This window comes from Homalodisca vitripennis, chromosome X, assembly GCF_021130785.1.
Source record: "Homalodisca vitripennis isolate AUS2020 chromosome X, UT_GWSS_2.1, whole genome shotgun sequence".
Lineage (NCBI taxonomy): Eukaryota > Metazoa > Arthropoda > Insecta > Hemiptera > Cicadellidae > Homalodisca > Homalodisca vitripennis.
Genome location: NC_060215.1, coordinates 23,404,892 through 23,431,473, shown reverse-complemented (window position 1 = coordinate 23,431,473; position 26,582 = coordinate 23,404,892). Strand labels below are relative to the sequence as shown.

The 26,582-nt window shown below is 35.8% G+C and overlaps 1 protein-coding gene across 4 annotated transcripts in view; it reads right to left on the bottom strand.

Annotated features, from left to right (window-relative positions):
- LOC124368779 overlaps nucleotides 1–26,582 on the bottom strand; it is an 82,412-nt gene that overhangs the window by 9,766 nt on the left and 46,064 nt on the right. For all 4 annotated transcript variants that reach the window (XR_006923000.1, XR_006923001.1, XR_006923002.1 and 1 more), the window contains 5 exons: nucleotides 22,290–22,362; nucleotides 17,376–17,419; nucleotides 12,935–13,046; nucleotides 11,877–11,912; nucleotides 1,459–1,499 (listed from right to left, as the gene is read on the bottom strand). Coding sequence is in view for 1 of the 4 variants with exons in the window: in XM_046826139.1 (XP_046682095.1) it covers nucleotides 1,459–1,499; nucleotides 11,877–11,912; nucleotides 12,935–13,046; nucleotides 17,376–17,419; nucleotides 22,290–22,362 (306 nt within the window). In the remaining 3 variants the exon portion in view is untranslated. The remainder of the gene's footprint in view (nucleotides 1–1,458; nucleotides 1,500–11,876; nucleotides 11,913–12,934; nucleotides 13,047–17,375; nucleotides 17,420–22,289; nucleotides 22,363–26,582) is intronic.

Sequence of the window (26,582 nt, the reverse complement as noted above, 5' to 3'; positions counted from 1 at the left end):
TTTAAATAAGTTTCTGTTTTGAGAGCATTTTTGAGTGAACTGATAGAGATATGGAGAAAACTAATAAGCCTATTTTGTATATCAGGACATTTGTTAAGGTCTGACAAAACTTAGCAACAGAATGCAGAGGGAAGGAATCAGGCTAAATGGCAATGTAGCCAATATGTTGAAAAAACCCTCCAGCTGTGACAGCCTCAGTACCCACTTACTTTCTGCATATGCTAAGTATATTAGATTAATCAAAGAAGTCTACTAGATGTTTATATGTAAACATTTATACAATGTCACAACACATTACAATATGTATTTTAAACTGTAAATTTTTTTACAAATATCAAACCACTCTTAGTCATGATAAAATATATTTAAATATAAACATAATACATTTTATAGAGAAAATATTTATTAAACTAAAAAAATTGCAAAGTAAACAAAAATTTGCGACCGTTTGGTTCTCCTCAAGCATATAAACAGCAAAGGCATTGCACAAACATAAAGAAAAAATGCAAAAAAATATATTATCTACAAAAATATGATATGTTAATTATATTATCTATTTACAGATAGGTAACATAATTAACAACTTCAACACAAAGAATGACAAATACACATTTTAGTAATTGGTAATTTCCATCCTGCCGATTATTAATGACGTGGCAGATCTCCACAGATTCGATTGCAGAGTCCCGTTGATCGATTCTCAATTATACATTTTTATGGAAGATTTTTGCCAACAAACATATACCATACAAAATTTATGGCAGTAGTTTTACTAAATTTAAAAAATGTAGCGTTTAAGTAGTTTGTTGAGTGCAGTATTGAAGTACATGCTATTATAGACATTAAACCAATATTGATATGAAAAAATAAGTTAAAATACTTTAAGTTGTAACTAGTTCAAATCATATTAAAGTACTAAATAAAAATAATAATTAGCAAATATAATTATGTATAAACAAACATACTTTAAAATTGTGCGTTAAATCACTCTGTATTCTGGACATAACATAAAGTTGTAACAAAAGATTCACAAGTAAATAGTTTTAGATGTTATTACAGAAGGTTAAAGTAAACTTTGTAATATTAAGATCTACTATTCTGAATTAATTTAATTTATTTTTTATTAATTAATAACGATTTTTTGCAAATTAGGATACTTTATAGGAATCCAAGTATTATCCGAGTTTTTCTGTATCCGAGGTAGTCCCAACCTTGTTTACAACTCGGCCTTCTACTTTTACTTCTATTTCTACTTCTACAATTAATTGGTCTCAGACCTACATTGGGCATTTTTTATAACTTTCATTTTATTACTTTCAAATAATTGATGAAACTGTAATTTGTATCTTGCTTTTTTTAAGTTTCATTGTGGACCTCACCGATAAGTCATGTTGACTTGGTGGGGCCATGATTATGTAAAATTATGTGTCACAAAATAAATAAATTTAAAATACTCACATCTTGGTATGCGGTTGATGTACATGGTATACTGGCTAGCTCTAGAAATAAAACAAAATTAATGCAGAATTTAATTTTGTTAGTACACATTTTTAACACTGAATAATACTTACATTAACATTATACTTTAACTTGAAAGAATTTAAAGAAAATACTACTTCACAGTAAGAATCTTGTTTATTCAGCAAGTAATACATTACAACTATTTATATGCCTTAATCATTTGAAATACCTTAAAATATAAATTAAAATAGGTAAAAAATGTATGCACCTATTAAAAAATCTATTTCATACAGAATATTTATTTTATACTACATCTAATGATAGAATTAATTTATAAAGTGTAATGTATATTTCGTGACGCAATTTATATGTTTTTGGCATGAAGTTATCATAGTTTGTTTCATTTTTAGTATTTATTTAAATACTAAAATTTAATTTCTTAATAATTCATTTGTTTTACACAAACTTAGACTGTGACTTTAACGTTACTACAATTTCTTGTGTTATAATAGTTATTGCATTTAATATACATAATCAAGAATATAAATGTAATATTAAGAAATACCAAATCTTTGAAATATGTATAATAAGTCAAAGCGTGTTAGTTATATACTGTTAAGATTTTATGTAGTGTACAAACATGCTTAACAGAATCAGCTTGTTTCAGTAAAATAATTAGTCTTGATGCCTTTTTATTTCACTAATCTTTAGTATAATATTGTTAAGTTCTAACATATAACATATAGTTGTTTTGAAACTGAACTTTCTAAAAGTTACATCTTAAAATCATATTGATAAGAGTTGTTCTGTCAGAGCCAACAGTATTCAGTTCAGATCAGTATCGAACACTTACCAAAGTTTACATTTTTTGGCTTTAAAATAGTAGCAGATCAATATTGGTTGAATTTAAATTCAAACGGTTCGTGCCGAGAACGGTAAGCGGAAATTTAAATATAACCAGTGAGCGGTAATACGTGTAAACAAGGATGTTTGTTATTCAAATTAAACATATCGGTTTGGATTGGAGGCTAAAGAGCTGCCGGTTTCTCTCCATTTCCGGTTTGTGGACCCTATTGTGTAAACCAGCAGAATGTATCAGGCTGTGTGATGGAATAAGTTAAACATCAAATTTTTTATTTAATTTCAAATGAGACTGCCGAATCTAAGTTTGGTGTGCACGTGCTGAGTGTGTATATAGAAAATGTTACAAGATGTCCAAAGTAGTGAATCAAAATAATAAATTGATGTTTTGAACGCAGATTTAAAGACATGTAAACGATTTATTTTTCCAGCAAGTGAAATCAGTTCTATGAAACTCTACTGATATAATGGAGTAAATCTACTTTTATAAAACAAGAGTGTTGCAGCAGTTGAAAACTACAGGTGAGTCTTACACACCTAATATAAAGTGTATTACACAATACAAATAGTGAACATTATCATGTGATACAACCAATTTGGTAATAAACATTATTCAAATTTGGCCAACACACCTAATTTTCATAAATGACGATTTCTGATTTTTTTATTATGATATAACAAAATGAAAACAAACATTAACACAGAATCTACACTGATCTGTGACATACGAGGTCCAATCAAAAAGTATCCGACCTCGTCGTGTATCGCGGCTTCTGCTGCCAATAATGAGATAAGATTTGTTGCGACAATAGTTCCTACTATGATAAGGAAAGGTACAAAGTCTTATCTTGATCCCCCGACTGGTTCGCCGGAGACGGGTCAGTATGTACTGATAAGTCAAGTGCGCGTATCGGTTTTCTCTAACTGTGAAGATGACGGAAAAAGTGGAACAACGTTATTGCATTAAATTTTGCGTGAAACTCGGAGAAAAACAAAGTGAGACCATTCGGAAAATTCAGCTAGCATTCGAAAATGAGGCAATGAGTGTTACGCAGATTAAAGAGTGGTATAACCGTTTCAAAAGTGGTCGAACCTCGGCAGAAAGTGACGCGCGTTCGGGCCGACCAAAAACAAGTCGAACTCCGGAAATCATCGAGAAAGCAAAAGTTTTGATCTGTGAAAATCGTCGAATGACTGTGGAGGAAGTAAGTACTGAGTTAGATGTCAGTTTCGGATCAGCTGAAGCAATTTTAACGGATGACTTGGGATTGCGCCGGGTAGCCGCAAAATTTGTGCCAAAATTGCTGACAGACGAGCAGAAGCAACGGCGATTGAATGTTGCCGAGGACATGCTGCAATGTTGTGAGGATGATGCGGACTTTTTGACATCGATAATAACTGGAGACGAAAGTTGGGTCTATGGATATGACCCTGAGACCAAATTTCAGTCATCACAATGGCAGTCTCCCCAGGATCTTCAGCCAAAAAAAGCAAGGCAAGTTCGAAGCAATGTCAAAGTGATGCTTACTGTTTTTTTCGACCACCGTGGAGTTGTGCACCATGAATATGCCCCTGAGGGTCAAACTGTGAATGCACAGTACTATTTAAGTGTCCAACGTCGTCTCCGAGATGCGATTCGCAGCAAAAGACCTGACTTGTGGGCGTCTCAAAATTGGCGGCTACACCACGACAATGCGCCAGCTCATTCAAACTTTTTTGGCGAAACACGGCACTCCGCAAGTTCCTCAGCCTCCGTACTCTCCAGATATGGCTCCATGCGATTTTTGGCTCTTCCCCCACCTCAAAAAACCATTGAAAGGCACCAGATTTGAAAGTCGAGAAGCAATTATGAAAAAAACGACGGCTGATCTCATGGCGATGCCGAAAAGTGATTTTCAAGACTGCTTCCAGAAGTGGAAACGTCGCTGGAATCGTTGTGTTGCTTCTCAGGGTGCTTATTTTGAAGAAAATTAACGCCAGCTTTTTTCAGGTAACTTCAGTTTTACGTTGCACCAAAAGGTAGGATACTTTTTGATTGGACCTCGTATGGGTATGTCATGGCGCCGTTGATTGTGAACCCGGGATAATGGGTCCACACAGTCCTCGCCACACCGGTTGCCTCCCCGCCTTCTTTTTTCACTTTCTGAGTACTCGGCTGGGCCAGAATTTATGTTTATTGAAATTGGCTTGTCTGGTTCAGACGTACTAATACTGGGAGTGTGTTATCGCCCACCCAGAGTTGGACATATGACAGATTTTGAAAATGCTCTCTTGCACCTCATGCATATAGTTGTATATTGATCATGGGCGATTTCAACATTGATTTGATGAAAAATAATCGAGACTATAACTACAGACAGCTGACTTCCATGTTTGACTCGTGTAATCTGACAAAACTGCCACTGGAGCCAACTCATCACACTGCCGAGTCTGACACACTTCTTGACCTCATGGTGGTTTCAGAACCACAAGATATCGTCCTTCATGGGCAGCTTCCAGTCCCTGCCATATCAAAGCATGACCTCATCTATTGTGTTTATTCAGTTTATACTTAAGATTAAAGCTAGGTTTATCAAGTATAGAGACTTTAAAAACGTGAATGAGGCTGAATTTATGTCCGATATTTTATTGAACCCATGGCATAACCTAGAGAATCTTGACTGTGTTGATGACATGGTGGATGGTTTTAATAAACAAATTTTATCTGTTTATGATAAACATGCTCCTTATGTGACAAAACGAATAAATAAGAGGCACCCAATGCCATGGATGAGAAAGGACATTCTTAGCCTGATGGCCCATCGTGATAGCTTATATTGAAGAGCGAGGCACTCTAATGACCAGATACTTATGGATCAATACCGTCTAATTCGAAACAGAGTTAAACAACTTCTGCGTAATTCCAGGCTAAGATATACTCGGGGTATTTTTGAGAATAGGAAACAGTCATCAAGCGACTTATGGCGTAAGGTTAAAAGCCTTGAAATAGGAAAACAACGTATTTCACAGCCAGTTCTTATACCTCTGAATGAGATGAACCAATTTTTTACATCTTGTAGTCAAAGTTGCAGTCAGGACAAAGTGGAGGATTACTTCAAACATCTTCAAAATCTACCACATCGTTGTTGTGGTTATCCTGAGTTTACTTTTAAATCTGTGATACAAGGTGACGTGTTGAAAGCTATACGCCGTATTCACAGTAATGCTGTTGGGTACGATGGCATCCCAATACGCCTCATAAAGAATATTCTATTTGCTGTCCTTCCAATAGTCACATTTATTTTCAACACGTCTCTTAGGAGTGGCGTTTTTCCATCACAATGGAAGTCTGCTATTGTCCGTCCACTTAATAAGATTTCAGCACCAGCATCATGTTCAGATTATAGGCCGATAAATATTCTTCCTGCATTATCTAAAGACCTAGAGAGAATTGCGCACTGCCAACTCACTGAATATCTATCTTACAACAACATATTTAGTGACTACTAATCTGGTTTTCGGACTAACCACAGTACAGAAACTGCACTTTTAAAAGTGACATATGACATTAGGCTTGCTATGGATCACAGACAGGGCACAATTCTCACTCTTTTCAGTTTTTCAAAAGCTTTCGACAGCGTAAACCATAACGTATTTTTAGCTAAACTAAGGCTAATAGGGTTTTCTAGTCAAGTATTAACTTGGCTGAAATCTTATCTGTCAGGGAGGTGCCAGTGTGTAAAAGTGGTTGACATGACTTCAAACTGGGAAATTGTTACTTGTGGAGTGCCAAAGGGATCGATTCTTGATCCTTTATTATTCGTACTGTAAGTGAACGACATTCATTCTGTACTTAAACATAGCTCATATCACATGTATGCCGATGACCTGCAAATCTATTCACACTTTAAAATTGACCCCATTGATGAATGTATCACCAAAATCAATAGTGACATTAAAAACATTGTTATGTGGTCCAAAAATCATGGCCTGAGACTAAACCATACAAAAACGAAACCAATCATTATTTGTCACTCTCGTTTACGAAACTCAATAAACTTCAATACTATTGAAAGGTTAAGTGTAAATGGTAACACTATGCAGCACTACGACAAGGTGGAAGATATTGGTTTCACTATAAACTCGACTTTGACTTGGACTGACGCTGTTACGGAGATTTGTAAATGTGTTTTCGCATCTATTCACTCACTCAAACGTTGACAACGATTTTTACACCAGAACATATCAAGCTGCTCTTGACTAAAACACTTGTGCTTCCACATTTCAATTACTTTAACTCTGTGATCAATGATATGACCATAGTACCATAGTGAGAAGCTGCAAAGAACTCAAAACTATTGTATACGTTACGTTTACGATGTGAGACGGGAGCAGCACATCACACCGTACTATATTCAGTAAAATATTCTAAAATTAAAAGATCAAAGACCCATAAAAATTCTAAAACTAGTTCATTCAATATTAAAATGTGGTTTTCCAAGATATTTTTCTGAATATTTTAAATCTGTGTCTCATGTAGGGGTAAGAAGCACTCGCTCTGGCTCATACATTTTGAGAATGCCTCAGCACAGGACTGCAGTGTTTAATAAGCCATTCCATGTAATGGCTTGTAGGTTGTGGAATGCCCTTCCCCAAACAATTACTTCCATTGATAGCTGTTCCCCGTTTGTGGCTAAACTGAAAGATATGTATCTTAAGCGGTTAGCCGAGGCAAGTCCGGTCTGAGATGCTGTGGGCGTGACACTGGCATAGGGATGAATGTGAGATTGTGTGCAATAAAAGATAGGATTCATTAGCAATAAATACTTTAATTTATTTGTATATTGAAAGTATTATTTTATTTTATATGTTTTAAGAATTACAGAAGTAGTTAATTTACTAATTTGTTTAATTTTAAATTTAACATGTTATTTCACCACATTGTTTAAATGTAATTATTTCTTTATTTTATTATTATTATTATTTTTTATTCTTAAGGTAATATTTATTTAATGTTTTAAATATTACGTTGTCACAGGTAAAGTGTAAAAAAGGGCCATGCGGCCCTAACTTTGCTTGTATTAAATATAGAATTTTTCATTTCATTTCATGGTGCAACAACGAGGGGCTATTAACAAAGAATTGTAAAACGGATCTTCTGTAAAGTGTAAAAATATGGTATATAGTTTTTTTTTTTTTTTTTTTGTTAAATAATGAGGCAAAGAATCGACTGAGATTTGTTGCGCCCCGGCAGTAAGTAAGTAAGTAAATAATGATTACCAGGATATGGATACTTCAATCATTTAGTTTTTACTATTTAAGTTAATGAAATGGTAAACTCTGACAATCCAAATTTTCAAAAATACTTTTATCAATTGCATTTATGGATATTTTAAGTCAGACATAATTTAGTGGATTATGCGATTCTTTATCCAGAACCCCTGACATCCCTTGTCTAAAAATTATAAATGATGTATTGAATTTAGGGCATATTTCTTGCCTTTTTCTAGATTTGAAAAGGTTTAAACATTTCAGGAATAACAGGCAATCTTTTGCTTGTATGCTACTACACAATGTCCAATCGGGTGATCTACAACTCGCATCCATTTATACAAAAAGACTGAGCAGATGATAATAACCACCGTTCTAGTACTTCATATTTTTCCATAATTTAACCAATATATGTTTTGTACTTAGTATTGTAGAGCATATATAACGTCTAAGATAATTTTTCATACAACATAAACTCAAAACAAAGAGAACGGAATCAGCTGTAAAATGTCTTATCTATAAACATAAACCATCTATAAACCAGTATCAAGAAGGTGACTATTTTCTTTACCACACAGTCACTGGTGGTGAAATATGGGTTTTACCGTCAATTTGAAATAAAATGACTATCAATGGAGTGGGGCCACATCTTGTCACTGTGGAAACCGCAGCGATAGATTATGTGTATAGGCAATAGAATTTTATTCAACAGATATTAAAAAACTTGTACCTGGATACAATAAGTGCTTGGATGTAAATTTTAACCATGTTGAAAATACTTTAAGACTTGTTATTTCAATAAAATATGCATGTTTTATTTATTAAAACAACTTACTTCCCAAACGACCCTTGTAAATATACAATATTAACGTCTTCACCAAGGTATTCTAGTTTCTTTCACAAAACTAATGAAAAAACATCATTATTGGAGAATATTGTTGCGTCATTCAATTGAAAGTATATAGACAGATAACCTCTAAAGGGTTAAAATTATTTTCAAAGATTTGTAGTACTTACCTGTTAGAATTCTTATAATCCTTTTCCTTCCTCTACGTACACAAACAAAATCACAAATCAGATTGACACCTGCTTAATTATATTTAAGTAACTATACCAATGTTTATGATTTCAGTAAAAAACATTAAACGACACTCTACAATATTTGTTAGGACTTATAATGGATAAAAATTTAGCTTGGGATAAACACGTAGATCATGTTACAAATGGCAAAAACTAGTTATTTAAATACACTGAAATTGATATATTTCTCATTGATCCACTCATATGGATCCATTCCATATGCTTATGGAATAAGCATTTATGGAGCAACAACGATAAGCAATTTAGATAGGCTAGGTCCTACAAAAAAAAAGAAAAGAAAAAGAATCTTTGAGAGTCATGAAACATTTAAGATATACAGATTCTGTTAAACATATTTTTTCTTAACTTGGAATTCTGATAGTATATGGTTTACACATATTTGAATCAATAATGTATGTAAAACAATTTTTTTGTCCTATACTCTAAACTAATAAACATACATATAATACTCGTTTTAATAGACATGTCGATCAACACAATCTCGAATTTTACAAAAAGAAAACATATTACAGAGGTGTGAGATATTTACATAGTTTACCAACAAAATTTATAATGGAAACAGATCTGCTAAAATTTAAAAAAGAAGTAAAGGATTATTTAACTATTTTTTCATGCCCAGTAAAGCCATGACCAAACAATAAGTCCCTTCGTCTGTTGCGCAACGGATTATCGTAAAGCTTTTAGCCAATGAAGTTTTTAAACCAGGTGTTAAACCATCTGTTAAACCAAGTCAAAAATCGCAAGTAAGGAGTGGCGCAGAAAGGATGAAGGTTGCCCTGTGAAAGCCAAAACTTGTCTTTCTGCAGGAAAAGTCTTTGCAACGAGTTTTTTGGACTATAGGGGAATTTTACTTGTTGATTTTCTGCATGTTCAACATACAGTGAAAGCCGCCTATCGAAACTAAAGAAGAGACATGCCTATCAGAAAAGTGATCTTCCTCCATGACAACGCCAGGCCTCACAATACGGCTTCGACAAGGGAAACACTGGAAGAAATAGGCTGGAAAACCCTTGGGTACCCTCCTTATAGCCCTGACTTGTCCCTCTGTGACTATTTTTTGTTCGCGCCTATGAAGGAATCACTGGGAGGAAAACGAATTAGGAACAATGAAGAAGTCGAAGAGCACGTGAGCAATTGGCTTACAACTCGGCCTCAAACTTTCTATGACCAGGAAATACCGAAACTTCCAAATCAGTGACAAAAGTGTGTAGATCATACAGGAGAATATATTGAAAAATGTTAAAAGAATAATAAGTGTAAAAGGTTCTCAAATAAAGGTAAAGATATAAAATACTGATTATATTTGATTTATCCATGTATTAAACACAGAAATAAACAAGTTACATTTAATGTAATTCCAACAGATTGTGATTAAGTTCCAAATTCAAATATATAAACTTTTAACACACTTTACGAGGGGGTACCCAAAAAAAACCGGAATTGTATTGCTGGCAGCCGGCAGCGTGTAGTACACATTCCTGCCGCTAGACGTGTGTCGCGCAACCCATTGCGAGCTCAGTGACCCCAGTTCCGTTGTCCTAGTGCATTCTGTTCGTTCGTAGTGACTGTTTTCGCTAACCCTATTTCGTTTTTTGTCATGGCAAGTTTAAGTGAACAACGTGCAGCTGTGAAATTTTGTTTTTTACTTGGTAAAAATGCTGCAGAAACTATTTTAATGTTGAATACAGCTTACAAAGATGATGCTATGGAGAAAACTCAGGTCTACGAGTGGTTCGCTCGATTTAAAAATGGCGACATGTCGATTGAAGACAAACCTCGTTCTGGACGTCCATCAACCTCTCGAATGGATGAAAATGTTGATAAAATTCGTGAACTTGTGCTCACTGACCGTCGACAGACAATTGAGGAACTATCAGAGAGTAGTGGGTTAACTTGGAGCTCGGTTCAGCGAATTTTAACAGGAGATTTAGGACTGAAAAGGGTTGTTGCCAAATTTGTTCCTCGACTTCTGACTGACCATCAAAAGGCACATCGAGTTGAAACTTGCCGTCTTCTGAAAGAACATCTCGAAAATGATCCCGATTTTCTGGAAAAGGTAATTACTGGTGATGAGTCATGGTGCTATGGTTATGACCCAGAAACGAAGCAACAGTCAAGCCAATGGAAGTCGCCATCTTCAACTCGTCCAAAAAAATGTCGGCAAGTCAAATCAAACATCAAAACCATTTTGATTTGCTTTTTTGATGCTAAAGGCATTGTTCATTCTGAGTTTGTTCCTCCAGGTCAGACTGTCAACCAAACATTTTATTTGGAGATTTTAAGAAGATTGCGCAACAGTGTTCGCCAGAAAAGACCCGATTTGTGGCAGACTGAAGACTGGTTCTTCCACCACGACAACGCACCGGCACACACAGCCATCTCAGTTAGGCAGTTTTTAACCAAAAACGGCATGGTTCCGCTGCCCCACGCACCTTACTTACTCGCCTGACCTCGCTCCATGCGACTTTTTTTTATTTCCACACATGAAAAGAGGCTTGAAAGGTCAACGATTTGACAGCGTTGAAGAGGTTAAGAAAAAAACGAAGCTCGAGCTTGCAGCCATTTCTAAAGATGACTACAAAAAATTTTTTGATCAACGGAAATACCGTTGGGACAAGTGTATTAGTTGTAATGGAGATTATTTTGAAGGAGATAAGGTCATATTGTAAAAAATTTGATAATATATAATTTTTATAAAATAATTCCGGTTTTTTTTGGGTAACCCCTCGTAAACAAGAGTTTGGCTCATTATTATTATTTTGTTAAGTTATTTTAAATTATTGTTAACAATATAAAGTAATAATATACCAAATCCAATGTAACTTTTATAAAATACATTAGTTTGATAATATTAATTCAAAATTCTGATTCTGTGTATTTATGTAGGTTATTATTACATATCTATGATAACTATAAAACAACTGTTGGCTAGAGATGAGATTATGATTGCATTACTCACAAAAACCAATAACAATGAATGGTAGAATACTTTGTTTACAGAAATAGTTTAACTGAAATATTGTTCGCTGGATTTTTATGATAAATTTTCATTGAAAATGTATGCACTACGAGTTTCTTGTTTGTTTTCAAAGTCGTAAATAATCACCAGATTTACTTTTGCAAGTCATTTAATTGACACTGTACTGACAGATCATTTTAAAAGGTTTTAATCATTATTTTAACAAATATCTTGTAGAACGTACCTGCCAGCTTTTGTAGTAACTTGCCCCTTCCTCTACCTACACAAACAAAAACATAAATAATATTTAAATCCTTTGTTTATTAGGGATGATTGATGATTTCAAAGGATACCTGTTCATGGTCAAACCTAACAATAGTACACCTAACAACCTAACAAGTTTTACATTAAGAATTCAATCGCATAGCTGAGACTGGACTGGAGCAGTCAGAAGAGTTGCCTTTAGCAAGTTTATTGACATATGTTTATTTGTGCTTGCTTAACACTGTTTTAAATTTTTTTGATAGATAGGAGAAGAGGATAGATTTCAATCCCTAAATGTAGTGGTCTATTTTTGTAATATATGATGATGGTAAATGTTTGAAATCCTATTATCCATGATTTAAAATTCCTTAATTATAGTAGTGTATATATAACAACGTGAGCCTCACTAAATGCAAACTTTGATAATCTGAAATTCTGGTTCATTCAAACACATGGGAGTGCTGATTACAGCAGTCTAAGACGTTGGATATTGGATCTCAGTTAGTGATAGCGCAAATTTCAAATCCTGCCTGTGACTGTAGCACTTTTTATCAGTACTATCAATTTTGTACTGTATCAACTTTCCCCTTTACTCTGTTTGATAAGATCTTTGCACAGGCCAGTGGCCCATGAGAACCGGCAAAATAAAGCTTAAAAGGAGATCAGCCTCTCCTTTAAAAAAAAGTTTGATCATGGGGTGGCAAGAAACACGTTATATTTTACTGACTGTGGAACAAGTCTGTGCGTTACTAATAAACTCGGCAGTGTCTTACAACAACACCATTGAATAATCAGCACTTAAAAAGTTAAAATACAAGACTATTCTTGAACTTTAATGACCAGAATACACTCTGCAGGAGCTTACTCCACAACCAACTGGCAGATAAATCTGGAAATCTCCATATCTCAGCCGATCTAATGAATATGAGAAACCATTATAAAAATTGAAAGTTATAAAAGTCACTAATATCAAATAGTCAACAAATAAAGTTACTTCTGTTGGACATTGCCACAACATTCACACAGAGGGTGACTCACCAACTGTTGGAGGCACGGTGGTCTGCTGTAAAGGTTGTCTCTGAGTTGTCTGAATAATCTCTGGTTGTACGATGGAGCTAGAAGTTTCAGCAGCATTGTACTCTGTGATCATCTGATAACAACATTAGAACAATATCATTTTATGTTCAACAGTTATGTTTTATATCAGACATCAGAAGATCTTTATTTACAAAATCTTCAAGAGATGTAATGGCATCAAGATTACAATAAAATAGATTGAATTCTTGATTTACTATGTCAGGGCGAAGAACTTTTAAATCGTGTAGATTGTTCATTCCACAAGCCAGTTGTACAGTAGTCTTCAAAGCGTTGTTCCTTGTAGGATTTGAGGTTCTATAATAAACCATGTTTCCAATCCAAAAGATAACTTTGGTTTTAGTGAGTTTATTGCTTCCAAGACTTCTTTCTCATCAGTAGGGGTAAAATCAAATGTTTGTATTGATAAGATGGAATATTGTAAGGGATGCATGGTGCAGGGATAGTACGTTGCAAACGGAGCCCCTGGGGGTTGCGTGCCCCCTCAAGCGTAAACAACCTTATCTGGTCATGAGAGGCTGTGAGTGGGCAGACCTTTAACTTTCTCAGTACTTGTGGGACCTTTTATTTTTTTGGGACGTAATTTTGAGAGAATAAAAAAAAATTAAAATATATAAAACATAGTTGTGATATATTAAATTAATTTACAGATACAGATACAGATACAGATACAGATAACTTTATTCATGAGCTTCAAGCACAGAATGGTGTCTAAATTTTTATAATTATAATTTATTTATTTATTTTTTGTAGTGTAGTGTCAAGTAGCACTGCTGACGTCAGGTCTTACGCGAGCGATGAACTCCTCCATGCTGTATAGTGGGATGTCTGCAAGCCATTGCCGGAGCCTCTTCTTCAACGTGGAGGGTGTGCCTTCTTTTTATTGACTGTGGAAGCATATTGTACAGTTTTGCTCCAGCGTATGAGGGTTTCTTTGAGAAAATAGAAGTTCTGTGGATGGGAAGATTAAAGTTGCTATTGTGCCTTGTGTTGTAGTTGTGAAAATTTCTGTTTCTTGGAAGAGGTGATTTTAGAGCGAAATCAACTGTCTCTAGGATGTATAATGAGACTGCAGTTAAAATTCCAAGGCTTTGAAAGGAGTTCCTGCAGCTTTCTCTTGGCTGAAGACCCGCCATGGATCGAAGAGCTCGTTTCTGGAGCACCAGCACTCGTTTCAAGTTTTCTTGCTTTGCCCCACCCCAGAATATTATACCATATCTGAGGTGAGACTCGAAGAGGGCATGATAGCATGTTCTTGTTGCTTCAGCCGTGCTGATGGCTCGAATACGCTTCAAGGCGAAAATTGAAGAGCTCAGCTTCATGCAAAGAGAGTCAACATGGTAGTTCCAAGACAGCTCATCATCAAGAACTATACCTAAGTGTTTTGTTGAAGTTAGGGTTTGAAAGTTAGGAGGACCAGTGACCTTATTTTTGAGCTTTCCCATAATCAACTGTGTAGTTTTTTCCTCATTGAAGACCAGATCGTTGTTGATGCAGTAGTCTTGTGCTGAGCTCACAGCAATGAAGTTGTTCACTTCCAGTGCTTCTGCCGCCTTGTCGCTAGTCAGGAGCATGGTGTCATCGGCAAACATGATGGCCTTGCTATACCGGCTGACATGGTTTGGAAGATCGGCTGTGAACAAGGCAAACAGCACTGGACCCAAGACCGAGCCCTGGGGGACTCCTCTCTTAACATTCAGTGGCTTTGATCTGATCAAAGTTGTAATACCATTGGCGGTTCCTTTCAGCTCCACAAGCTGCATTCGCTGCTTAGGTAGCTTTTAAACCAAGAGTGTGCTATTCCGACAACTCCAAGATGTTCGAGTTTGCCTAGAATCATCTTGTGGTCAAGGCAGTCGAATGCCTTGCTTAAGTCAAGTGATGTACTAATAATTGTTTTCCCAGCATCCAAATCGTTAATCATACATTCAATGATATCTCCAAGAGCTGTTGCTGTCGAGCGGCCCGGAACGAAGCCATGCTGTCCTTCAAGGTTCATGTTGTTCCGCTGAAGATGAGCTCTGAGTCTACTTAAGACAACTCTCTCCAGGACTTTTGAGAAGGTGGAAACCAACGAGATAGGCCTGTAATTCTTGATTTCATCTTTTCGCCCTTTTTTATGGAGGGGATATACTTTTGAGGTCTTCATTTTAGATGGAAACACACCTTGTGCCAGAGACTTATTTATTACGTCAGTCAAAGGAACCAGCAGTTCCTCCCCGCAAGATTTCATGAGCCTTGAAGACATATCATCCACACCAGCTGAAGAAGATGATTTAGTTGCTCTGATGATTGTCCGGATTTCGTTCATCGTAGTTGGAGCGAAGACCCTGAGATGATCGTCAACAGTAAAAGTATTATCAATAGGTGTATACCTTTTTGGGGGATTATTTTTTATCAGGGTTTCTTCGGCGACATTGATGAAGTAGTTGTTTAAATGTTCAGAAATGGTGTGTAAATTGCAAGTAGTTCCATTGGCTATTTTTAGTGAAGATATTGAGTCAGTTAAGTTTTTTAATGTTTTTCTTTCAGCATCTATTATTGTCCAGATGGCTTTATTCTTGTTTGCAGATTCAGAGATGAATTTCTCGCTGGCTGACTGCCTTAATGATCTAAGCTTGAGGTCGTAAAGTTTTTTCTTATGAGCCGCATCTGCTTTGTCTTCCGGTCTTCCATTCAGAATAAATCTGTCACGTGCTACAATATAGGCGTTCTTCTTTTCGCTCACCTCTCTGTCATAGGCAATTATTTTATGTTTTACAGATTTATTGCGATATGTCTTGTATGGACAAGCAAAATCCAAATTGGAGACCATCAGAGTGATGAATTTGGAGTAAGCAATGTCTGCATTCTCCTCCGTAAGCACTCCATCCCAGGACTGATAAGTGATCGTCTCTTTAAAGGTGAACATTGTATTGCAGTTGAACTGGCGTCGAGTAGAGACAGTCGATGTACTTTTCAACGATGGTACATTTATAGTACATATTTGACCAGTATGGTCGGACAGGTGTTCATCAACTATATCCACTTTTACCAGATCTTGGTCGAGACTTGAGCACACTAGGTCGATGGAAGACTGTGACGTACTTGTTATTCTAGTGGCGGAGAGAGGTAACCTATGTATACCAAAGGAAGCTAAAAGCTCATTTAAGGATGATTTATATCTTGAATCTTTCAGGTGATCAACATTTAAGTCTCCCACTATGCCGATCCCACTGTTGTTACAAGGTAGTGTCTCAAGCACATCCGACAGTAGCGCCAGTGCATCTTCGAGGGGGGCATCTGGTGGTCGATAGGCACCCAAAATGAGAAGATTTCCTCCATTAGTTAGGGAGATATTTATGCCTGACAACTCCAAAAGGAGTTCTCTGCTAGACTGTTCAATGTGTAGACTCTCCAGGGGGTTAACAATTGAGTCGTGGCTGTAAATGGCGACGCCGCCCTTTTTGTGATTGGTCCTGCTGAAAGCTACTATTAGCTTATAGCTTATAAGATGAACATTTGAGATGGAGTCGCAGTCTAGCCCATGTTCTGTGACAACGAGAATGTCAGGTTTATAACTATCAAGCAGACAGTTCAAGCGTTCTATCTTGTTTCCAATGCGGTCTACATTCTGGTGAAGTATAGTTGTCTTTTCAGAGACGAGTTGATTATTATTCTTCCCTTTGTTTCTTGCTTCCACCTGTCTTTGTAAGGGGGGCCTAATGCTAAAAAACGTTTGTTGCCTTGCTTCCTCTGAGATGAGTATTCTGATGTAAAGAAACCTTGAGAAGTGGCATTATCTGCATCAGTGGTTGAGTCTATGGATGGGTTGCTTTTGTTCTGAATGTCATTGTCCTGCTCTGTGGGGTTGTTTATGTATCTGGAGAGAAAATCTTCCATGCTCTCTCCTTGGTCCCGTATTACAGCAAGCATTGGAGGCCTTCTGCGCCGGACTTTAAGAGCATTCCAAATGGAAAAGAATGCCACAAACATGAGCTCTTCAGCTTTAATAGTTTTTTAGCTATGGAGATTAGAAAATACTGAGACATGACCAAAAACTGCCTTTTCGTGGGTTTTAAAAGCCTGTAACTCAAAAATCCAAAGGCAGAAAAATGTAAAATTTTTCATTTTAACTAGACTTGGTAGATAAAACTTCCATACTAAAAATCATCAAAATCTGAGAGGCGAAGGTCCATACCACTAAATGAATGAATCATGGTCATATTTTTCAATATGTAGATAGTATATTGAGACTCAACTAACAAGTTTTATATAACACTATATCCTGAATTGCACAACCATATTTTTTGGTTTAGATATTTTCTTTCAGAAGCATCTTAACGATGGTGTCAGAGCTACATTTTCCTTTTCTATAACTTGTATTTTATTAAAATATACTTACGACTTTCTTCATGGTTGGCTTCTCTGGATTACTTGGAATGTCATCTACAAATCAAAAGAAATCACTTAAGTAACATTTCATTTATGTCAATACACATTTTCAACTATGAATGGTGTCCCCGTAACATGCCACTGAGCAAATCCTCATTCCTTTATCATTAAATCAAAGGTAATAAAACTTAGGCTATCAATAGTACAGAAAATAAATTATTCAGTGGTTATTAACAATTGGATATAGCAGTTCTAACAACTGACATTGTTATAGAATTCTTTACAATTTAACAATAATAATAGAAAGATAAAATTTTTATGTTTGGACGGTTATTAACATTAACCATTGTAACATTATTGACCCTAAAAAGTGGGATGTCATTTTGCCTTCAACTATAGAATCTATTGCAAAAAATATCCCAAAACAAATTAAATCAGTTTTATTGCAGCGACAATAGTACATTGTATAGCAAACGTCATGGATTTTAATCTAAAATTTCTTACATTCATACCACAAAATTCTCATTCAAACACACAATTTTACAATTCACCAATATAACCCACTTTAAACAGCAGCATCAGTCGTGTAATTGGGAGGTCTCCCAGTTAAATGCTAAAAACTCCCCTGCATTATAAAATGCTTGTGACACCAAAAGGTGTTTGAGGCGCATTTTGAACGCCTTGGGTGTTAGGGAATTTTTTATTAAATTTGGAAGTCTGTCAATAAAATTAACACCTGCCTGCGAGGGTGAATGCTCTCTGAAACTGAGAGTTTGCGCACGCTCTCCACAGTACCACTCCTTAGGACAAATGGGGGTAAATTAAGCCATAATACGCCGTTATCAGTACCTGACTTGGTAAGGATCTCAAGACATAAATGCCTGAGGACATTTTTGCGCAAACATGATTGATGTTCCCATTCCAAGTCAACCCTCATACATGGTGTAGTCCTAGGAATTTTGAAGAGAGGACTTCTTCCAAGGTGGAATCAGCTAACAAGACGGCAGGTCCACAATGGTTGCCTACATTGTGCAAAGCACAATTTAAAACATTGGATTTTGAGGTGTTTGTTGTGAGATTGAGGCTTTGGAAGTATTGTACACAGTTATTGATGTCAACAAAAACCTGTTGTTCCAACACTTAACTTGATATTGCACTAAAACAGAGAGTTGTAATATCAGCATACTGCACTAGATCCTCCATGCACAAGTGATGATCCTATGTCGTTGAAATAAATCAGGAAAAGCACAGGACTGAAAATGGATCCTTGGGGAACACTATAACTCAGTTCTACTGGTTTTTTTTTTACGATTGGTTTGATATTTGAACAACTTGGGTTCTATAACTTACAAATGAGCTAAGCCATTTAAGGGGCACGCCTCTGATGCCATGGGACCCAAGTCTGTCGAGCAGTATGCTATGGTTAACGCAGTCGAATGCTTTAGACAAGTCTAAAAACACAGCCATTGTGTGGTTCCAACATTCTATTCCCTCTACAATCATATCGACAAGATACACTACTCTGTCGTCGATTTCCCCTTTCTAAATCCAAATTGTTCATTTGAGAGGTGACTGTATTTGTCCTAAAAGTGAAGCATTTTTATGATAAAAAGCTTTTCAAAAATTTTGCTCAATACTGGCAATCCACAAAACCTTCAAGTGGATTTTTCTAAGTCTGAACGTATTTACAATGACAAATCTAAGCACATGCTTACTATAAAACTATTTAAATGTAAACTTTTCAATGGTGAATCTTATGTTAGAGATTGGCTGATCAACTTGCAATTGTCTGGAAGTCTTTTGTGTTTCTTGCTGCTTATTTCAGTCTTTGGACAATAAAACTGGATTTTCATCCTAGTTCAGTGATTGGAAACATTCAAATGATTGGAGTAAACAACATTAACATCAGCGGCCTATCGTTCTAATATAAAAACATGCATTAATAGATAAAAACAGAGAGAACAAATACACACCTTACTTTCAACCCAATATGAGCAGATCAGTTATTGGCGAATTATATTACTCAGAACTGTAACTGTTGTAAGCTTTCTCTAGTTATAAGGTCACCTTTCCAAGGTGATAAATGAATATTTAGGGTCTACCTCCAATGGCATCTATCAAGGATACCTTAAATTGATAAGCAAATTCAACCCTTTTCTTTCTCAACACCTTGCTCAGTATGGGAACAAAGGGCTAGGACAAGTTCATATCTATCTGCTAAAACGTTTCACAAGTTTATCAAGGGTATGGCAGATTGTGTGCTGCAAACAATGAAAGAGAATGTTACACATTCATGTCACCAACTGGTCCACAGAAAGAGGATTTTCTGTTTTAAGTCAACTTATAGAATGTGAGAAAATAAACATTAGAAATTAATTTTCTAATGTTATTGTACTCTGGAAATACTTTACATTTGGCACAGACTTTTCTGATTATGTAAATAAATTTTCTATGTTAAAAGCTAGAAAAATCCTTTAATTTTATATCTTTTTATAATGTATCTTGAAAATTTAACTTCTAAATTTGTAATTTTAGTTTGTAGAGTGAACAATATATCAATAAATGGCTACATTATTCGTATGAATGACCTGCTTCTCTTGTTATTTCTTGTTATACAATATTTAGCTTGGGGCCTACCATAGTGAAAGTGAAAGGTCAATGTGTTATTTCAGTCATATGATAATCAACTTCTATACATGATTTTGAGAGCTGATAAAAAAAATATATTTATAAAGTGCTTTCAGTAAATGGGACAGAATTAGTATGATTCTGTGAGCTTCCTTCTGTTACTTTTAGATTTGTTACAAGACAGTCATGATCATAAAGTGGAAATGATAGCAAGAGTTTAAAAGCCTTTGGTTGTTAATAAAAAAATGTACAAGCAGTTTGTATCCCTTATAGGACAATGATTCAGACACCTAAAATTGCTTTGAGAGAAAATGAATGAAAAAAATTCAAAGCTTTCCTTTTATCAGATGTTACATCAAAATGTATATTAAAATTTCCATCAGCTACAATAGTGTAGATCTGTCAATTCTTCAGGAAAGTTAAAAACAAATCTAGAATACTCAGTAATATATATGATTCACCTGCAGTTGAATGGTGCAAAGAAACAATATTGATAAATAAGTTTATATATCCTTGAAACTTTTAAAATTTAGTTCTTCATTAAATTAACTAACATCATAAACTCTAGAAACACTGTCTTTACTTATAAATGTTAAAGATCCACCCTGGTACACCTTCCTCTACAATAAAAACTAGCACATAATACTTAGCTGGAGAAGAAAACATTATTTCATTTGTCGGTAACGAGTGCTCAGATCATATGCTTACTACAAGACAATTATTTAATTTTGCTACAAAAGTTTACAACATGACAATGTTTCCTCATGTATATATTAGTAAGTATATTAATTACTAATTTGTATACTTCAATTACAACTAAAATTCATCACAGGGCTATACTTTTTGTATTTAAAACAATTATTTTTAGATTAATTCCTTTATATGTTACATGTAAAACTATTTACACACTTCCCAGGAAGAGGTAGTGGTGAGTATTCGTCTAGTGAAACCTCTGAGCTAGAAGGGCCTTTGTGAATTATGATCTGTGCCTAAATCAATAATTGTTTTGTGTGTGTGGATCAATAGCAGATGTGAACTGGGTCTGTGGTTCACTTATGCCATTTGATGTGTTGTCAACATTCCCATGAGTTGGGTGGCCTTGCATTTTGTTGGAATTTTTACAAACGTGACATTTGCTCTGGTTTATTTTAATAATTTCAAGTTTTATGTAGGATTCATATGAAACAGAAATGAAACAATTCACCTGCTTTGAAGACCCACTTTTCTGGAGCAACTATATAGTTAAGTGAACACAAATGTTCCATCCATCAAGTGTCCGCATAGGGAAGAAGCTTGAGTTTGAAGACAAAGGGGAGACAAATATTTCACCAAAAACAGAGTGAAGTGGATCATCAAGACCTTTAAAGTATTTAAGGATAATCTGACATTCTAGTTTATTTAAACACATGGGAAAGCTGATTACAGCGGTCTAAGACTTTGGACATTGGATCTGAGTTATAGATAGTGCAATTTTAAATCCTGCCTGTAACAGTAGTACTTTTTATCAGTACAATCAACCTTGTACTGAATCGACTTTCCCCTTTACTCTGTTTGATAAAATCTTTGCACAGGCCAGTGGCCCATGAGGACGGGCAGAATAAAGCTTAAAAGGGGATTGGCCTCTCCTTTAAAAAGAACAAATTTTGATCATAGTAGGTGAGAAACACGTTACATTTCACTGACTGTGGAGAAAGTCTGTGGGTAACTAATAAACTCGGCAGTGTCTTATAACAACACCATTGAAAAATTGACACTTAAAAGGTTAAAATACAAAACTTTTCCTGGACTTTAATGACCAGAAGACACCCTGCAGGAGCTTACTACACAAGCAACTGTTACATCCATACCTCGTCCAGCAAGTCTGTACTCTACTGCCACATGGCTATGCTCCCTTTGTTATCTGCCAATAATTTTCTGAAAATCTATCGATTCAAACTGTTTAACTATTCTTTAAATGACAATCAGCATGCATATGTATAACAACAATTAGTTTCAACTGTGAACATTCATACGGGGCCTGTATAAGAATTAAAACGTGGGCCTGTAGAAAATGAGATTTTTGAGGCCTAAAGCAAGTAGTTTACTACATTGATGGGTCTAATGGGGATTGAGAGCTATACCAGTTGCCAGGAAGGGAAGTTGCTAGGTTCCTGTAAATTGTCGTGCAAGTGCAGAAATATGTTATGTCCCAATCTCCAGCCGACCACTCTGGCCATTAATGTCCCATGGAGCAAGAGTTCTGTTAACAATGACTGAAATAGACAAGTAAATGTAATGCTAAACGATGTATAGTTACCAGTTTGTTGTTCCAGGTTACTTCTCTTGAACTCTCCCAGAGTAAATGCTTCCAAGTTCTTAGCCAATTCCATCTGAAACAAAAGTACAGACTGGCTGAATAAATGATAATATATTTTCATGTACATAATTACATTCACATACAGTTTCAATACACAATGTACTATTTATTTAATGTAACTGAAATAAAACCATTTTATAAATACATATTAAAAGACACTACTGCATACAGGAAAGTACCACTACCAGTACCGCATAATGCAGTGTTTTGGATTTTCTGAATATATATATATATTTATTCTTCACTATCACTGCTACTGCCACATCACCTCAGCCTGACAACCTCACTGACGACTGTACTACGTAGTATTACACGGACATGAACAATGTACAATCAGCTGTTCTCCAGACTGGAGTATGTGATCACTTTAGTACTAACTCACTATCACTGCTACTGCCACATCACCTCAGCCTGACAACCTCACTGACGACTGTACTACGTAGTATTACACGGACATGAACAATGTACAATCAGCTGTTCTCCAGACTGGAGTATGTGATCACTTTAGTACTAACTCACTATCACTGCTACTGCCACATCACCTCAGCCTGACAACCTCACTGACGACTGTACTACGTAGTATTACACGGACATGAACAATGTACAATCAGCTGTTCTCCAGACTGGAGTATGTGATCACTTTAGTACTAACTCACTATCACTGCTACTGCCACATCACCTCAGCCTGACAACCTCACTGACGACTGTACTACGTAGTATTACACGGACATGAACAATGTACAATCAGCTGTTCTCCAGACTGGAGTATGTGATCACTTTAGTACTAACTCACTATCACTGCTACTGCCACATCACCTCAGCCTGACAACTACACTGACGACTGTACTACGTAGTATTACGCGGACATGAACAATGTACAATCAGCTGTTCTCCAGACTGGAGTATGCGATCACTGTAGTACTAACTCACTATCACTGCTACTGTCACATCACCACACTCAGAATTTCTCACTGACGACTGTACTACGTAGTATTACACGGACATGAACCATGTACAATCAGTTGTCCTCCAGAATGGCATGAGCGAACACTTTAGTACTGCCTCACCATCACTACTACTGCCACATCACCTCAGCCTGAAAACCTCACTGACGACTGTACTACGTAATATTACATGGACATGAACAATGTACAATCAGTTGTGCTCCAGACTGGTGTAAGCGATCACTTTAGAACTGCCACACCATCCCTGCTACTGTCACATCACCTCAGCCTGACAACCTCACTGACGACTGTACTACGTAGTATTACATGGACATGAACAATAAACAATCAGTTGTGCTCCAGACTGGCGTGAATATCTTTATAGTACTGCTACACCATCCCTGCTACTGGCACATCACCTCAGTCAATCAGTCACACTGACGATGTACTACGTAATATTACACGGATATGAACAATGTACAATATTGGGGAGTGGCGCAAGAGAAACTCGGTCTGGTGCACTAAGTCTCAGAATTCCAATACAATGAACCAAAACCTATAACCGATCCTTCACCGTTACCGCCTGTAGATTATGGAACTCCTTACCAGATCCTGTCAAACAAATTGAGAGCCGAAAACGGTTTGTGGTGGAGCTGAGACGAAAATACCTGGACCGGATGATCGTGGCGGGCGGCTGGGCTACTCTTTGAATCGTGACTGTGTGAATGGAAGAGTGAATGGAATACCGTAAGTGTAAGTTATAGTTAATTAGCCTTAATTTGCATTATTAAGATTAATTTTTTAAGAGGTTAAATGTAAGAAAGGACCATGTGGTCCTAATTTCGGCTCAATAAAGAAGTGTTTCTTTCTTTTTTTCTTTCAATCAGCTGTGCTCCAGACTGGCGTGAGCGATCACTTTAGTACTGCCTCGCCATCACTGCTACAGCCACATCACCTCAGCCTAACAACCTAACTGACGACTGTACTACATAGTACATGACACGTAGTACCGACATTTGTAATCCAAATCTTACCAAATATTCCTGGAGTTTGTGACGGAAAATGTAATAAAATTTCATTTCTGACGCTATCGTATATCACTGATCAGGAATTAAAGTTGCTGATTTATAATAAGGAGGTCTTCTAGATCGAAATTAAGGGAAACTAAGTCATTATAGAGTAAGTAGCCGATTTGTAGTCCATCATACTTCGCTGCTTTTGAAATGAACACACTTAGGCTTAAAATATGATCGTTCAGATACTTTACAAACAAAATTTTTCTAATAATACCTGTCGTTAGAGACAAAAAATAAATGAATACTCTGTTATTTCCATCTATTTTATCATAATGTTCTAATACGTACAGTGGTTTTCTTTCAATACATTCACTCAGAATTATAACATGACGAAGGATGATCCCATAACATGATTACATGAATATCCAGTGTTCTTTGTCAGTAATCGCATTTATTATTTTTATCATATTTTGTTGCTTCATAACGTATTATTACTCGTATTAGCTGCCAAAAGTATGTTAACGTAGTATCATAACATATATAACAAAATAGTCTATTAAATGTCTAAAGCAAGTGACAAATACAAGAAGAACCTCTATTATCCTGCGTTTTATTTTATCTTGTTGCATCAAAACGGTTTGCAATAGGTCTAAAAAGGGAGGTCGAATAAGAGACAGTGAAACTTTAGAGTAAACACGAAATTTGGATAACAGTCTAATCTCTGAACTACATTCCATCTAATTGATTCAGGAAAGAATATCTTTAGCTTCCAGAAGGAAGTCGGGCAGAGTCCCTGATAAACTATACATAGACATGGTAAAAAATATATTAAGAAATGCTGCAATAATAGCTCAACCCTCTGTATACATATATAAACACTTTGTGTTTTTAAGTGGTATTTTAATTTATTTTATTGACAATCGGAATTTTAGTATCCATGGAAATGCAACAAGATTATTTTGGAAAACAATTCTATTGAATAGCACGCAAAATTTGTTCTAGTGAAAAATGATGGACATGCAGTACTACATCTTTGAAAAATGTGATGCGTGTGTGGACACTTGATTTGCCTACTGATTTTTCTGATGTTCACTATTGTAATTGTGGAATTCCTGAAAGATATCATACGAAGAACACATTGAAAGCTGACCACAACATGACTGAGGTTATCAAGAGCTGGTGAAAACAAGGATGTAAGATACAAAATGTAATCAACATGTAAAATTATTGTATAGATTAAAATTTTCTTCAAAATAAATGAACTTGTAATAAGTTGTGTATTATTTTAAATATAAGAAATTCCAGAGGAGGGTTTATTAGTCATGCGAGTGAAAAACAAGTCGTTCTTTACTGGAGGATGTTGGTCTGTGCAATTAAAATAAATAGAGAGCAATATTTATCAGAAGATTAAGTACATCTGTTAATAACAAATTTTAAATAAGCTATTCAGCCGCTATCGATCCCAGAAACAGAATTCTTTTAAACGAGTTTTGCGGCCAAACTATTGAGGATAGGGAAAAAAGTTACTGGGCCTTTTTTGTAGAGCACATCATTTCCTAGTTCTGGAATACAACTTGTTTTGAGCTATGACCAACAGTTTGGCCGCGATCGAGACCAGGAACTAAATTTTCACATGATAATAACAAACATTTTGAACAAAATCGTGTTTTGCTGCCTATCCGATGGAGATAATATCAAAGGTCACTGGAACATTTTTGTAGATCACGTCATTTACAAAATCTTGTTGAATACATATTTTGACCTACAACCAATGGTTTCGCCGCTATCGAGCCCAGAATCTAATATTTCACGTGAAAATTTCAAAAAGTTTTCACATAATTGCTATTTACGGCTAAACCAATAGATATGGTGCCTAAAGTTAATAGAGCTTTTTTGTAGAACACGTGATTTCTTTAATCCAACTTGTGTTTTGTTTTGAGCTATGGCCAATGGTTTGGCCGCTATCGAGCGCGGAAGCTAAATTTTGAAGTAGAAATTCAAAAACCTTTCCTTTTATACGAGTTTTGTGGCCAAACCGATGGAGATAGGGCTAACAGTCACTGGACCTTCTTTGTAGATCACTTCACTCCAAGCCAGCATTTTTTCATTAGATCCCTGCTACGACCTACCGTTTAGGCACTACAGTTCTTCAAACAAAAGTGAAAATTGGCAAAGTTTTACAAAATGTTCGAATTCGAGAGCATTTTTCGGGTGGACCGGTAGAGATGCGGGAAAATATAATGTACGTATTTTGTAGATCAGACAATTTGCTA